The 12,955-nt window shown below is 43.7% G+C and overlaps 1 protein-coding gene across 1 annotated transcript in view; it reads left to right on the top strand.

Annotated features, from left to right (window-relative positions):
• Window positions 1-12,955, top strand: part of LOC115593816 (polypeptide N-acetylgalactosaminyltransferase 10-like) — a 76,372-nt gene that overhangs the window by 27,260 nt on the left and 36,157 nt on the right. The window contains exon 4 of the mRNA XM_030437505.1: window positions 1,911-2,077. Coding sequence (XP_030293365.1) covers window positions 1,911-2,077 — 167 coding nt within the window. The remainder of the gene's footprint in view (window positions 1-1,910; window positions 2,078-12,955) is intronic.

Below are 12,955 nucleotides of genomic sequence, written 5' to 3'. Positions count from 1 at the left end.
CGAAATAAACAAACCATGTTGAGGACTGATGTAGCCCCCGTCGCTGCCAGACACCTGTCGCCCTGCTGCGACCAATCAGACGGACACACTTGCACTCCCCGCTGGCCAGACGCCGCCCGCCCCCCTCCACCATGACTTCCTTCACCCGGTGCTCCCAGTGGGCAGCGGCTGCCTCTTGATGATTGGCATGTTGTCTGTGCCTCAGAGGAAACCGGCCCCAGACCTGCGACTGACACATTCGATTTTTGCACGCTGACAAGATTTAATTGGAGCAAACACACACACACACACACACGCACACACAAACCTACATCCCCTGTGGAATTGGACAGGGTTTGTTAAGAGTAACCAACCGACTGCCTGTCGATCACTCTGCTGCCTGTCTCCCAGCGTTCATATTTGAATGAATAACACGGCGGCTGATGTTCAACACAGACATTGATCGACTGACACAGTTCACTGCACGCGCTCTCTCTCCCTCTCTCACTCTCTGTCTCTCTCTCTCCCACCATCAGTGAGGGAACACGACTCTCTTCCCGTGATTAGCTCCTCTGCAAGGCTCCCGCCCGCTTGCTACGACGATCATGTGCAAGGTGATCGCTGTAACCCGCCATCGGAGCACGTGTCTGCGGCTGATAACAGCTGTATGTGCTGCAAATAATCAAATTAAAGGCGTCTCTGGTGCAGGACGAACATGCCAGAGGTGTCACTGCACGCAGCTGCACTGAGCTCCGTTCAGCGGCCGCGAGATGAATTTTTATAAGTTGCTGCTTCTTTTTTGTCCAAATAGAAACTATGGAAGTGCTGTTTTGAGTAAAAGAAACTGTTTTCTCTACATACAAGGACAATTACTGTATATAGTATGTTTACTTTCATTCTAAAAGTTTTTTATTATAGTTTGTTTTTAAGGCTTTAGTTCCTCACTGTCTCCTTACTCATCTCCGGAGCAGAACACGGAGGCAGCCGTGGAGCAGAGTCGTGGTCTGAGTTAACCGGACCTGTTACCAAAACATGTCGTGACGCCGTGCTGAATAAAAGATTCAGTGACTGCCTTGAGAAACAACATCATAAAAGCTTGTATCCACTCGGAGGACCCTGGGCCTTTGCAGAAAACACAGACGCTAATTGATCCTGGAAATAACGTTCTCCACACGATGAGCCCATTGTATCTGAGAATCAAAATGAACACAGAAGTACTTTGTGCGTTATTACCCGCTCAACTCTCGCCCCGCCGGGGGAAGGAGCTGTTCTTCTAGGCATCGGTTGCCAACAAGTATAGCTGTGTCATCAGAAAACATGTGAATGTAATTGTTTGTGTACTGTGTTTGGTGTAATATCTCCTAACACCCATATAAGTGATTCTTTAATGGCGGTTGTAATGGTTCCAAAAAGCACTGACTAACAATACTGTCCTGCCAGCAGACAGCAAAGATTTGTTTTTTTTTTCGACAGATGATTGCCCTCATGTGATTTTACGCCATCCCTTTTAACATCAACTGAAATTCTTGGCCGACAAAACATTTTGTTTTCCCCGAGAAAATGATCATCTGTGCTTAATGCAACGCACAAGGAGACAATTTGAACCAGTGATTTATGTGGATGCGAGCACGAAATGTAATTGGGTTTTTAAATTGTTTTTATTTCTCTCTGAGAGGCAAGCAAATACAATTTTCACCACAGCAACAAATGATAGAAAATGGGCTGATTAATGGTTTCAGAGACGATGTGTCCTCCAGTCGGCACAAACAAAATCTATCTGAGCTCTGGATCCATACGTGACCTCGGTGACCCGAGATCTAACCAAAACAAAGAAATGACGGATGTGACTTGGACGCTTTCTTCCTTCCATCAACAACAGAGATCAAAAACTAGATCAGGGATGGTATTGAGCGCTGTATGTCTGTGTGTAGCTGTAAACAGAAGCTGTACGCGGAGAAGCTGCCCAACACCAGCATCATCATCCCGTTCCACAACGAGGGCTGGTCGTCGCTGCTGAGGACCGTTCACAGCGTGCTCAACCGCTCTCCTCCACAGCTCATAGCAGAGGTCATCCTGGTCGACGACTTCAGCGACAAAGGTACGGAGGACACACACACACACACACACACACACACACACACCACTAAACTAAATGGTGCATCTGTCAATGAAGTCAATAACCTAAATTTGTTTTATGGTTAATTGTTGCCTTATTTGATATCTTTTGGTGCCATTTTTCTTTTCTTATCCCCAAGTATGCAACAAAACATGGTAAATATTGAATGTAAAGTTCTCAGTCAGACCACTTGAAGAGAGTCCGACCAATGAAAAAGAAAGACCGGTTGTCGGTAAGTGAAGTTATCGATCGACAGCAGAGACACACTGACCAGGGGTTGAGAATCGTGGCTTACAAAACTCTTTTGAAGCCTCTGAGCTCCTGAACTCTTCATCCGGGAGGGTTTTTAAACAATCCTCAGTCCGTCTCTGACCTCCTTACACTCAGCCTCATAAAGCCAACCAACCCTGTGCAGGCTGTGTTTCTGTTATATTAACATGGGAAAACCTCCAAAAAGAACAAGGCTAAACTCAGCAACTGAAAACCAGCCCAGTCATTTGACGTCTGGGAATTATGACACTCTGGTCTCTCTCTGTCAGCTTGTGGTTAAACTACATATTATAAAGATTAGATACAAATTAAGCCTCTTGCAGGAACCTCAATGCGAATTTCTTTTTAATGAAACATCATGCTTTGACCCGACTTGTCCAGCGAGTGCTGCATTTGTTCTCTCAGGTGAAGGTAAGGTTTATTCACGGTGATGCAAAGTCAGATCTTTTCCTTAAAGCGAGGCCTGTCGAAAGATTACAAGCAGCGTTACAGGTGCTCTTTGGAAGTCAGACTTGTGATCAATAAGTTGTAACCAAAAAGTACCAAGGCAAAACTTTAAAAAAGCCTTGGATGAATGGGCTCAAGGCCTACAAGTTTTAGCTCACAGTCTTTATTGGCACACAAAAGCAAGTCGCAGCTCACAGATCGTATCAAGGGCTGGCATCAGCTGCCAGCAACCATCAAACACCTTTAAACTGTCTTCTAATTCTTCCTCCGCCCGAGCAAAGAGCACACACGCAACAGATTGGCTCGACCTGCATCTACCTCGCATCTGCTCAGGCTTAACTACATCAAGTAACTTGACAAGCAGACTGCCAGTTATCTGCTTAGCTGGCAAAACACCTTCAGTGTCTTAATGAGGGCTCAGCAACAACTCAGGTAACCCTAAAACTCGTTATTTGTGTTCTCCCAGCCTGTTTGTATTGGGTTGTATTAAGAGGGTATATATATATATGGTCATGAATAAGTCATTTTGCAGTATGAGAATCAGTTTCTACAAGGGCGGAATGTCTTTCTGGCTACAAACCATCGAGACACAATCTCAGGAAGTCACAAGTTCAGATGTCAAAACTCCGTCCCTGCTGTTACAACCAGTGTTGGGAAAGTAAATGCAAAATTCGACTTCTCTGGACCACAACTTCTTTAAGTAGCAGAATCACCCACCAAGGGCCGACGTGGATGCACACAAGCTACAGAAAACGACTTCTCGGCCCAGTCGGATATTTTCCAGCGAGTAAAGTTTCGGAGGAAAGAGCCCGGAGACAATCAAGATGTCGGCAGATGCGGCTCACGTCTTTGCTTTAGCAGCATGTCTCCTGATGCTGAGGACTGCAGTAAGTGGTCATTTAACGATGGCGGCCCAATTTGCACAGGAATGATGGGAGCATAATTGTATTTTTCTTTTTAAACAAAAAGACTGGTCTGTGCGGGTTTGGTTTTGTTTGCGACTCCTCACAGCAAACCTCTCCCTTCCATTGTTGTATAGCTTTGTGTGTCTGTGTGTGTGTGTGTGTGTTTGTGCATGTGCGCCTGCGTGCACCTGTCTGTGTGTTGCGTTCCCTCTCACTCTCTTTTCACCAGCCCCTCTTAAGAAAGTGTTTAATTCCTTGTTAATTAGTGCTCCCTGTCACGGTCCCTCGTTGAAGGATGTGTTTACCTCTCGTCTCCACGGTAATGAGATGTTCCGCCGCCTCAGACTCATTTAGAGGTTAACACCCATCAGAGCTCAGAGACCAGAACCCTCCCACAGCTGCCGAGGCTGAGCAGCGTTTTAAGAGACAAAGTGGAGACAAAAAAAAAAGGCGAAAATCTAGATTTAAGAACCACAGAATTCACAGTCGAACGATCTTGTTAAGTTTGTACAGATTCTAAAAAAAAAAATCCACTAAAGATGTTCCAGACACCACGTCCTCGTGAATAATGCAATGCATATGTCTATGGTTGTAACAGTGGCAGCAGTGAGCCGCTGTGCGTGTTGTGCTGTAGCACAGCACAGAAGATCGTCAATTTCGACTGAACTAAAGGAGTAATATTCTTTTACTTATCTTCCTCCCGATCACATGTATCATTAGGCGTTGTGCCGGCCGACGTGCGCTGCTCCCCACATTGAATGGTGGGGAAACACTGCTACTGACTGGATTTCCATAAAAAAATTGGATGGAAATCGGGTCTTGGCAAATAACATTGCAAGACAGGGCATTGTTGGACATTACAGTTATTTTCTTGAGGAATATAAACAGTTATCAGGCTTATTTAGGTGGCTGGTATCTATGAGTGAATGAGTAGAAAAGGGGATTGGTAGCTATTTGTGCTCTACTCAGTGCCTTAAGACACTTGGTCAACGTAATATCGATATCCCACTGTTTTGTAGTTTGAAGAAAACAGGTCTTCTTCAGGCAATTCCACTTTAAAAGAAAAGGAGGAACTTATAGGAAATGACCTGTTGCAAGGTCAATTAAAAAACAAACATTAATATATCTAGATATGCACAAACTAAAGTCCAGTCAATAGATATCAAAATATATATTAACGTAACTGTATGAGCTTGTGTCGCACTATTGATGCAAATGAATCCCTGACAAACTCCCAATTAAGTGAACTTTTTCCGTAATGATTCAGACGGAGAACACAGGAAACCGTCTTTTTCTTACATCATCCCGCCCCCTCCAGCGCCACGAGGCCCCGCGGGGTGGAAGTAAAGAACAACTCGGTGGTGTGAAAATAGCCTGGAACCCGGGCCGGGTCCGAGCCCTCTGTCGTCAGGATGGATGGGAGAACATTACACAGCTGCAGGAGAGGGATTTAACCTCCGCAGGCCGTCTGCTCTAACACTTCCTCTCAGTGGCACTGTCCTTTGATAAGAAATGAGCCCGGCTGTAATTAAGGCTTCGGAGACATGAGGACAAAGTGAACTTCAATCAGTTCTGGTCTTTGGTTGAGTAGCTGGTATTACGGTGTCGGGGAGAATAATCCGGAACAGTTTCTGTGCAGAGTCCCACAAATCAATGCTCGGCATTGAACCCTTGTGAAATAAATTAACGAGCAAGTGTGTTATAGAAGAGAGAAAAAGTGATTTATTGTAAAGTGTGGTTCAGATTTACAGCTTGCTGCTTCATTCTGGTTCACACATTCATTTAGCAAGCTGAGAAATAATTTCCTGTAAGAATGTGGAAAGAGGAGGAAAATGGATCGGCTGTATGTGGGTGTGAATAAGTCTGTGTATTTGTATTTTTTGTGTCTCGCTGTAGCTGTGGCTTACTTCAAAATCGACCAGAGGAGATTAGGATTTAGTCCTCTCCCACCAAAGTGAATGTAGTGTTCGCTACAGGGCGGGAACACAGCCCGTAAAAATAACCACAGAGGTTTTAATCAATACGCTGTGAAAACAAAAGGGCCCTAAAACACAAATCACGTACCTAAAGATTCCTGCAAACACAAACAGTAGAAGACAATGCATACACACAACAGCACGCTGACCTGTTGAAGTGGAAAGAGTAGAGTGAATCTGAGGAAATCTGGAGACGTCACATACATAACAGCGTAGTTTAGTCCACCTTCGACCTGAGCAGAAGACGGATTGGCGGTGGAGGCGATCACTACATATAACACATGTAATATGTAGACGAGACCTTGAGATGTAACACACGTTATGTGTAGGTGTAATTGTTTGTTAGTAGGAGCTATAGAAACAAGACCTCGGACAAACGGAGGCAACTCATCAGCAATTTCTTTAATGGGTCCATTTGGATCTGTCTTCCAACTTTAGTTCAGTTGCTGTTTGTTTTTGTAGATTTTTTTTTTGTATTTTTTAAAAATTCATTAATCAATTTTCAGGTTTTACCTCGACTATGATGCTATAAATCCTCGTGAAATCCGCGGTCAGTACACGCCGGGCTAACGCTGCGTTCCGGACAATTGAAATGTTCGACCTCTTACTGAGAGAAGTACAATTTAAAGCCACTTACAGTCGTAATTGCTCCTTGTAACTTCAGTCCACCCACCCAGAACTTCACGAGGGAGCAGCTGTCTGACATCACACAACAGTGGCAGCACTCGTGAGGAGGAGGTAGGAAGTATCTGTAGTGGACAGTATTCGTATTAGGCTCACAAATGGAATATTAAGATATGATGATGTTTTTGACCATCATTTTGTGATGGTCAGCCAAGTTTTTGTTAACTTTTGACATCGTGCACCTGAGAACACTTCGAGGTTGGAAGTGGGGAAGTTCACCTCGACATTTCCCGCCTCTGACATCGACTTAAATGCCTCATACGTCCATAATTTGTCCTTTAAATGTTACATTATAATGGACATGTTCCGCAGGTCAGAATTGATCCGGAAACTACGACATGAGCGTGTACGCTTTGTCAGTTTATTGAGCGGGAGCACCGTCTTCTGACCTCACTTCTACATGGTCGAACTTCTGTCACATCAGCGCTGGAAAGTCAAAGTGTGGGAATGAATACAGTTCATGGACTGCATGTTTAGGTACAGAGTACACACATACGTTAATTTAGCCTAATACAGCTAATCAAACTTAACCACAAACATTCACAAAAACCAGCGCTTAATGTGGCTTTTTGTGTGGCGCTGTGCCGCGACCTCCTCTTCACTGACGGCTGACATAAAACATGATGATTCTTCAGCAGCTCGGGATCCAATTATTATTCACAAAACATAATCGATGTGTGAGTCACACACAGAGACAGACACACAGACGAGGAGGCCTCCCAGGCAGTTCTGCTGACGCCGAGTTACCTCGCTCTGTTTAACATCCACAGAGCCTACGGTCATACTAATGCCCCGTTATATTTAGAACACTTCATTATGCATCAGAACTGCTTGTAACCGTTAACCCGGGGCAAATTAACTCATGATGAGGCACTTTTTTTTTTTTCCCGACATTGCGAAGTTTGCCTCCAAGGTGAGTAAGATTACACGTGTTGTAATTATAGAAATGACCTCCAGTTTTTATTAATGTGGCCGTTAAAGGACCCCCCTCCAGTGTTGCCCAAAGTTTATTTTCCATATCAGCGGCTCTCTGCAGCATCAACCTGCTGTGGGTGTTTGTATCTGTTTACACACAGTAAGCTGAGATGAAGCAGCTGTTCCCCTCACTGCCCGTTCATGTCGCTCCTCATTCATTTATTCCCCATGTCTGTTTAAATCCAAACTGCAGAGATGTGTTGTTAAGTTGTTCATGGACTAAATTTGATTGATAAAGATGTGAGGAGGTCCAGAAACAACACAGTGATTATTTGATCGATCGGTTGACGGAAAATTATTATCTTGCCCAATCAACTCATGGTCAATTTAAGTCATTTATAAAAAAGAAACAACTAAATTTTCTGTTTAAAATTATTGCAAAATTCAATAACTTTGGTTTTGAGGGCTGTCGGATGGACAAGATAGTCAATCAGAAAATGTCACCTTGAGCTTCGGGACATTATGGATGTATTTTCACTATTTTCCTGGCATTTGGTTTGCAAAAAGGGCTTCAAATGCAATTAAAGAAGTAAACCAAAGACAAACTGAAAAGGCGAAAGGAAGCAAATGCAGACGAAGTGACCGCTGGAAGAGGGAAACACACCGACTAAATACAGGGACTGATGATCAGAGACAGGTGATAAAAGATCCCTGAGAAAGCTGCAGGTTGTTGGTTTGACTAGTTGGTTTACCTACTATAGGTATAAATGAGCACGTATGTGTATAGCATGTATAGCGTGCATTGATTGCTGATCTCTACAGGGTCAGCAGTGCCTTTCAGCCGGAGCTCTTTCATACATAATATCCTCCAGTTGAGGTTGAAGAGGCTCTCGACGCCTCATCCTGTGATCTTTCTTTACCTTTCTATAGGTGCTCAGAGGCGACAGTAATCACTGTATTGATGCTGCTGCAGTTCGACCTCTGTAGGGAGCCGCCGAGCTCGCTATCCTTCGTCTCTGCAGTCTTGCACAAATAACGGTTTCCTTCCTGTATTGGCGCTGACTGTGTGGCCGTTAGCAGTAGACTGGATTCAGGCCTCTTGGTTGTAAGAGGGGTGATCCCTTCTCATTGCATCGCAAGATTCTCTGCCTTGTCTGCTTTAACGCCACCGTCACCACCCCCAGGCTCATCATTTAATTATTCTATTTATAACACTCATATTAAAGTACACAGGACACGGCTGATGTCACAGATGTTGATTACTATTTCAGTGAACAGAGTTAAATGTGTTATGGCGATATGCTACGGAGCTAGTTCCACTGACTGTGCCCAGAACGGCAGCTCCCAGTGAACACGGCCAGACTGGGATGGACGTACTGCTGGCAGACTGCTGGTTAACAATAGTTAGCAGTTACTTTAGCGACAAGTAAAGCTGTCTGTCCAGAACGCCATAATGTTCCCACCCATAACAGTGGATACACAAGTTGTTGTCAATCTGTGAGACGCAGCCTCCGCTCTGCCGTGGCCGTCTTTCCGTCTATCCATGGCCGCGTCATGAAAATTAAGAGAACCTTTATTCGTTGCAAAATTAGAATACGCTCCAGTATCGTTTTCCGGGAAGTTAGAAACTCTAAAATACAATTAAAATGTATGTTTTTTCTTGCCATCGTTAGGCCTGATACTGATTTGTAGGTGAAATATAAAGCAGGGCATCTGTGATTGATTTCGACTTTTAACATGTGATATGAAAAACTCTTTATTTACCAAATTCCTGCCAAGAAAAGAAAAATGTGTTCGGTCGCTGACTTCAGGTTTAGCTGCCGTCTGTTTCACAGCGAGCGGCAGATGACAAATCCTGTTTGTCAGGTGGCAATGATGCCGGGGACGTATCATAGCAACAGGAGCCCTGAAGGTATGGTGGGAAAAGTGGCTGTGGGAGAAACCTCTCGTCCCTCCGTTCACTGACCCATCCATCCATCTCTCTCTCTCTACTCACACATGTAGCTCTTCTTTTCCGATTTCTTTTTTTGCTTCTTCTGAAAAACAGTGGAAGGTCACTTTACGACCTTTCCATAGTTGAGGGGTTTGTTTGTCACCGTCAATGATTGGCCCGTGTGACAATAAGTCACATATGATTCCTACTGTAATACCACAAGTTTGGTCTGGTACGTCGCCACGGGCAACTCAGCTGATCAAAGCAGTATGTGACAAGCATAATGGATGGTTCTAATCTCCATCCTGCATCTCAGTGACATTTCCATTCTAGGTTTAGTTTAGTTAGATGCGGGCTGGAGATTGTGTCACTGTCATTATTTGCCACGGGTACTTTCCAAATAACCCAAACTGTTTCTTCTAAAACAAGGATTTCCATGAATTAACCCCCTGCTGTATGATCACAGTGTGAGAACTGTGGGCAGCATCTTCATTTTCTTTGTATTCTCTTAATTAACCCTGTGCGGCAGATTGCAGATGTTGCACCAAAACCGTCTTGTCCTTCCTCTCCAACATGCGACAGCCCTTCGGTTTTATTATAAAGTAAATAATAAATGCCGCTCAGTCCTCCCTTTTTCACACTTCCCCTCATATTTCTTTAATTACAATTTCAGCTGGGGTCAGTTCACCGTGACACTCAGCATTCAGTCTTTGCCTCCCTGTTTATCCCTCGCTCTGATGCTGCCTCCCTCACACTCGGTTACCACATCTGACCGGGAGGCAGCTCTGATTTACAGCCAGCAGCTCGAGCGTGACACCGAGCTACACACAGTGAGCAAGTGTTGCTATCAGAGCTGACAACGGCTCTTTTATATCTCCCGGTTCCCACTCTCATCCCTCGTTTCTTTGCCCCACATCTATTTACAATATGAGAAGTAAAAAAAAAGTAAATCCACAGATATACAATGTGTCTCCTGAATGTGCCATTTCCAGATTTGATATCACATTACGATAGATGTGGAAAATTGGTTTATTCGAGAAATATCTCAATCCCACCGTGCTGCCGAGACATAAATAGCGCCTCTCTAACAGTAGCTGCACGGATTTACACCGACTGCCTCCATTTATTTCACTTCTCTTTGAAGCGTTCTGCTGCTTAAACATAAAGCTGTCTTAATGTGGCGTTTAATATTGGATGAATGGCGGAGCTGACATGAGTTGGGTGTCAGTATATCAAGCAGGTAACAAGGAAGGTTTACATAACTTCAAGGCATTCACCATAGAAACCGGGACCTGACCTCACTTGCAAATTGGTTAATTTAAAGTCAGAGGAAATCTCGGTTTTCATAACTGTCTGCTGTTTTCGGTTGGATCTGTCCGTCCGTCACACATTAGCGAGAAGAACAGAATAAAGGATGACTGGATAAAGGTAAGCTTAAAATGTGTGGCATTGCTAACTTAACTGATCTTTTGTAGATATAGAAGACCAGTGCCGTCCACAACCTTTTTTGACTATTATTTATTAGTGACCTTCAATTTCTAGATGAAATCTTATCAGTTTTAAGTCTTACAATGTGTGAGTTCTGCTGTTCGAGGGCTCTCTTCTAGATGTTCGCCACGTTTTGTGTGGAGGGCTGGGAGGAGAGCTCAGGGATTACTTTTAAAGTTTTGGGATTAACAAGTGGATTTATCTTCCGGCAGAAGGACACAAGGAACACCTTGGAAACACAGCCGATGATTTGACAAAGATTTAAATACAAACTAAACTAATGTCGGGGTTAAAGTGCCGGTGGAGAGAGGTGTAAGCTGACGGGCTTGTGAAATACCGGTAATGGGAGAGGAGTGCAGCAAAAGACGCCAGCAAACCCCAGAAAACACAAAAAAAACACTTAACAGAGTGAAGCTGAAATGGCGGGACCATGAGACACCCTCAGTGTGTGCCGTCGCTCGCTAACATTAGCTTACTGCTAGCATACAATAAGGCAAACTGGCTGTTTGGGGCAGATAAACACTGCATGAGTAATGCAAACAAACACAAGAGTACATTTCTGTGAATTTCTCCGGTTTGAACACTGTTGGAAATGTTTGGGATGATGTGAGTACACAGCTTAACACAAGATACAACAGAGGTTGAGTCGTTGTAGAACAGTTTGATGCCGAATCCCAACATGTTATATCTTTAAAGGAGTTAACCCTTACTCTAACCCTAATGTCATCACATTATCAGGTTGACATGAATATGTGAGCATAGCCTAACTCTACTAATGTGATTATTACAATAGACTGACTCCCGTAGCCTCCTCTCCGCTGTGTAAAGCTGGGTAAACGGTTGTGTGTGTCTGGCAGCTTAACATTGGCGGATGAGCGTGAGCAATGAATTCTGCTGGTGGAGCGCAAGTCATTTCACGGATTCATGGCCAGACAGGACAGGGAAAGCAGCTCTAACTCGTACAGAAAAAGGACAGAAAGCCGCCTCCTTCTTCTGCACATCAGGGGAGAGAAAAAATAGTGCATGGGAGGCGAGGAGAGGGAAACGCTTGTAAGAGTGTGTGTGTGTGTTGCAGGATGTACCTCCTGGAACCTCATATGCTCCATCGTGTCAGCTTTTCCCTGGATCAGATCGACAGAGCTCCTAAATCTGAGACTCACAGATCCACTAGGATGAGTTCAGTCACTGCAGGGACTCAGTGCTTATATCGTTAAACCTCACCTCTGCCCCCACTCCTGCAACTGTAGTCAGCTCGGATTTCCAGCATGGATTTTGATTTGGACCCATTTTCACAGGAATAAAATACCAAAACATCCAGGGAAACTTCTCAAATAATTGTTGTGTGTTCAGTAACTTCCTTAAGCTCAACGCTTTGCCAATAAATTGCTAATTCTGCTACATTTGGCACGGCGTCAAAGCTCTGCTGTAAAGCTGAATACCAGCTGGTCTATTTACTAAATGGCCAAATGTGCAACTTGCATTTGTCACTATAACACAGTTAGATGATTGTATTGTTGTTTGTAACAAATGGAAGTCAACCTAGATACATGGCGCTAAACAGCTTTTCGTGCTTTCAAGATTCTGAAGATTTTTTAAATCCTAATTTTTTCACAGTAAAACTGTGTTGTTGTTAAAATCCACTGCAACTGCTCTGAGTACAGCTGCCATCCTGTAAGTGTTGACGATCAAAGCCCATTTTAATCTTAGAAGAAAATATATTCTTTGGTATCCACTTTACAGTGACTATTTTACTGCAACTATCCTCTCGTATTCTGCACTATGCAGCTCGGGGAGACGCCTCGCTGTTTCATTGTCGCACACAGTGAGATTAAAGACTTGAATCTTGAATCTCGGTACAATGCCACCAGAAGGAAATGTTTATATCCAAGCATCTGCAATCTGCTCAGTGCCAAATACTGCTCGTAATCAATGAATCTGCTGAACGTTCACTGTCACATTTTGTTTCCCTTTACAATCCTCTCCTGGCTTGTTCTGAAACTTTACCTCAACCGCCTAATTTAAGATTGAATTAAACCCCATTGTTAACACACAGTAGTGACCGAAAGAAGAAGGAAAAAATAAAATAAAATATATATATATGGAAAGACAGAACCTTGGATTACACTTATAAAAATAACACAACACCTGACACTAACTGACTCATGGAAGTCATAATACAAAGCTAATTACTGTACTAACAGGCACATTTGAAAGAAAAAAAAGCTTTTTTTTTTTTTTTTAA

This window comes from Sparus aurata, chromosome 13, assembly GCF_900880675.1.
Source record: "Sparus aurata chromosome 13, fSpaAur1.1, whole genome shotgun sequence".
In the NCBI taxonomy this organism is placed as follows: Eukaryota; Metazoa; Chordata; class Actinopteri; order Spariformes; family Sparidae; genus Sparus; species Sparus aurata.
This window is presented reverse-complemented; position numbering and strand designations above follow the sequence as displayed.